At 41.9% G+C, this 3,947-nt stretch overlaps 1 protein-coding gene across 1 annotated transcript; it reads left to right on the plus strand.

Annotated features, from left to right (window-relative positions):
- The first annotated feature begins 863 nt into the window (after window positions 1-863).
- LOC104425924 lies at window positions 864-1,548 on the plus strand. Its single transcript, XM_010038798.3, has one exon. The coding sequence runs from the start codon at window positions 944-946 to the stop codon at window positions 1,412-1,414; it is 471 nt and encodes a 156-aa protein (XP_010037100.2). The 5' UTR covers window positions 864-943; the 3' UTR covers window positions 1,415-1,548.
- Window positions 1,549-3,947: the final 2,399 nt, after the last annotated feature.

The raw sequence follows: 3,947 nt of genomic DNA on the forward strand, positions 1-3,947 counted from the left end.
TATAATTTCGATTTTTATAATAAAAATATTTTTATAAAGTTAAAGATGAAAAGATTGTATGGGCTTGAGTTGAAAATTTAGAAATCAATTCTAACTTCCAACCCACTTGATATTTTAAATGAGTCAAAAATGGGTCAAAACTTCTGACTCATTTTTGACCTATTTAAATTATACTCACTTTTTTGACCCATTTTTAGTTGAGTTTTTAAAAATTTCTGACCCATATACAACCCATATAACTAAAATATGGGTCCAAAAATAGGTCAATGACCCATTTTGACACCTCTAACTGATATTAAGCGGTTCAAAAAAACATAATATCGTTGCGAAATTTCTTGATTAATTTTAATGCAATTTAACTACATTGTCATTACAACACTTGATTTTCCTGCACATCTTGTAGTATGGTGTTTGGGAATGCACATAGAAGTTGTATTAACATGTCAGATGCCAATATTACCAACTTGATTAATTAAACTGACCAAATTGGATCTCCTTATGGAGCACAATGACTGAACTGAACAAAAGAAGCAAAATTCAAGAATCAAATTTTACACCGCATGCATATAATCAAATGACCATGGTACCCCTAAAAGTAAAATGAGTTTTGTTAAGAAATATCTATCCAAGAAATGGGTTTCGATTACAAGGTTTACTGGTTATAATAAAAACAAAAGAAAATTGCATATTCGATGTCTTTAATCAGTAGCCTAGCATAAACTTTCTTTATTTTTATTTTTAGGTTCCAACTGAAGTCCTAGACATTTCCAGCACCATCTTCGTCACTCTCCGGCACCTTCTGGCATCCCAAGTTCTCGATTTTTCCTCCATCTATAAATACGCTTAGACCATCAGAGTCTTCACCGACACATCGACTATTTCCATCCGAAAAACACCTCACCCTTCTCGAGCTTGGTTCCATCTTCCGATCTGCGACAAGATAATGAAGCGTGTCGGCCCCAGGAAAGATACCACGACGCTCCCCATCGTGACCCGCGACGAGGAAGGCAAGAAGAGGGTGGCGAAGATAGAGGTGGAGGCTCACAAAGTGGACACCGTCGAATACTTAGAGAGGAAGCTGATGGACAAGGGCGTGCAGCGGATGGAGCGCCACCCCGCCGATGGCCTCGGCGGCATCGGCCGCCCACCGCCCAAGTCCGGTCGTGGTGGTAAGTACACGTGGGAGGGGCCGGAGGATCCAGCAGAGAGCGAGCTGGCCCCGACACCACCGGCAATTGACGAGAAGGATCCAAACTATGTGGATGAGGAAGCGGAGGAGAAGGTGATCAGAGGGGAGGACGGGGAGGTGGCCGGGCTGGTGGTGGGGGAGGTGGAGGTGCCCAAGGCTCACGAGGTCGGGGTCGCAAGGATCGAAGTTGATCCTAACTTGAAGGTGGTTCAACAGGAGGATTGAGTAGTTTGATGAGATTGTACATTTTTAAGGACTTACGTCGACATCCTCGACTAATCCCATCTTATCTTCTTCAGTTATGTCTTTGGATTCCCCGTATATGTAACGTCTTTCGTTTTATAGTGTCTTCAGCTCAAGACAGGGATTTTGGATTTGCTTCTGCAGCATACCAGAACAGACACAAATTGATTTTCTTGGACCGGCCGAAAGAATGTATCTTTTGAGACCAAAATTTGCTTTGCATAGATCAGGGATTGCAGCTTTTGTTCTGTCACTTTTGATTATGAACAACTTCAAGACATATTCCTGTAAAGCAGTGCCATCTCTTAACCTAAACCATCACTTCTATAAAATCACTAATATAGTGTACCAAGAGATAATCCGAGCGCTAACAGCAATAGGCCACTTGTCATCGGTTGTTGAACCGTCTGATATTTTAATATTAAAAATTACATATATGGTCTGCAAGAAGAACGAAAAAGGGAGGAAATGACCCAAGTGAAGGTGGACCACTTGCAAATGGCCTCCTCTCAACAAAATCGCCTTCACTCCACTTAGGATTTTGGGCATTAACTTTAGAGTCTCCCAAAACTCACCTCTATTCCTCCTGCAACGGAGCTTTGATGAAATCACTCGACCAAAAGCTTTAGAACAGACTCATATTTTGGACTCTATCGATGTCCCGAGTTGTCCTCAGATGTCATTTTTCTAACCCGCACCGAAGCCTTCGAGAGCAGCTGGTAAGGTCTCTTCGATCTGTCGTTCGTGCGCCACCGCGCTCGCGTGCCGCCCGAGTCTCTCTCCCAACGTCCCTAGGTTGAGTAAGTTTTTCCTTCATGGCTCCGATCACATTTCCCCTGGGATGAAGATGTTGCACTTCGCCGCCTTCGCCCTATTAAATCACATCGTGATGGTTTTGATTTGCACTCCATCATTCTCATTATACAGAATGGAAATCAAATTTACACGGCTGCTCTATCGAAATCACACCTTGCAACCTCATAATCCTTAGCCATCTCCGCCATGCGAGCCTCTTCCTCTTCATATTCACTTGCCTTCACTTTGATCAGTTCCACTTTCTTCTGCTCATGTTTCTCTGCTTCGCTCCCCTTCCTTGCGTCTCTATGTCAAATTTTATAATTTTGTGATGATATTAAGGTTCTTTCATTTCACAAAAGATAAATTCGAGGAAAATATTTTTGGAATGTTTCAACATTCGTTTCATGAAAAAAATTAGTTTCAGAAAACATTGTCTATTAAGAGAAAATAGTCTTTTAGGATAAGAGAAAATATCCTCCACTTTTGAGAAAAAAAGGAAAATACCTTTCATATTTTCTTTCAACTCATTTTCCTTCATCAAATACCTTTTCCTTTTATTTTTTATTTTCTTAAATCAAGTTTTAATTATTTTTATTCTTTTTCTTTTTCTTTTTGTTTCTTTCTTTTTCTTCTTCATTGATTAGTTTGGCCATTGCGGCGGTTGGCGACCAACCACAAGCGAGCTGGAACGTCGCCACCAACTTGCCCAACGCCAACAAGCTCGATCCCCACTAAATCTAGCCACCTAGGCGAGGCTCGAGCCTCGCCGACGTTTGGGGACCTTGAGCGAGGCGCGAGTCCCGTGCAGCTCGCTACAACCTCAAGCAAGCTTGGGTCTCACCAAATCTGGCCACAGTCTAGGTCGACATCAAGTTGACCTCGATTTGGACCCTCAATCTGCTACAAACAACCTCTATCTAAAGCTTGAGCTCGGCACCACTCCAAGCTCACATGGCCGAGCTCAAAATAGGGTTCACGGCCATGTGAGCTCCGTTGTAGCTTGAGCTTGAGGTCGTATAGCCAAGTTCTATATAGAGCTGGCATTGGAACTTGATGTGGGTGGGAGGTGGCGAGTGTGTTTGAGTGATAATGATGTGATGTCTGAGATTACGATCACTCTCAAGTTCCGAAGGAGACAACACCTGTCAAGAACAAAAACTGAGATTGACGAAATTTACCACGAGGCTTAAGCCAAATGTCTCTTCTAGATAGGAAAAACTTATTAACAGCGCTTAGAAAAATTACCAATCAAGAATAAAGCTACTTCTTAACTCATGAAGGGGTGAGCATCAATTCAGGATCTCAATTCAGGATCTCTAGATTAACTTTGGATCGACCTAACCCTATCAGTCCTATTCATAACCGAAGAAGAATCCACCAACCAAGGTTAAGATCACTAGTTAAGGATAGAGCTTCTTAGGAAGAATCCACCGACCAAGGTTAAAAGATTGAAATTGCCCTTTTTTTATTTTTGGACGGAATGTGAATTTGCCGTTGGTCAGTACCATTCTTCACGAAATCAATTCTGTGACAGTTCCCTTATCTTTTAGATGAAAATGCTGCAAGTTCTGCACGAAATCGCCTTATTCATAACATCAAAAGCCTTTTCAGCTCTTGAAATTGTGCAGAACTGGAAGAGGATTTGCCCGTGGCCAATGCAATCTGTTCCGACTCCCGCATTTACAATTCAATTCAATAATTTCTCTCCGCCCACAAA

Source organism: Eucalyptus grandis, chromosome 11 (assembly GCF_016545825.1).
Source record: "Eucalyptus grandis isolate ANBG69807.140 chromosome 11, ASM1654582v1, whole genome shotgun sequence".
Lineage (NCBI taxonomy): Eukaryota > Viridiplantae > Streptophyta > Magnoliopsida > Myrtales > Myrtaceae > Eucalyptus > Eucalyptus grandis.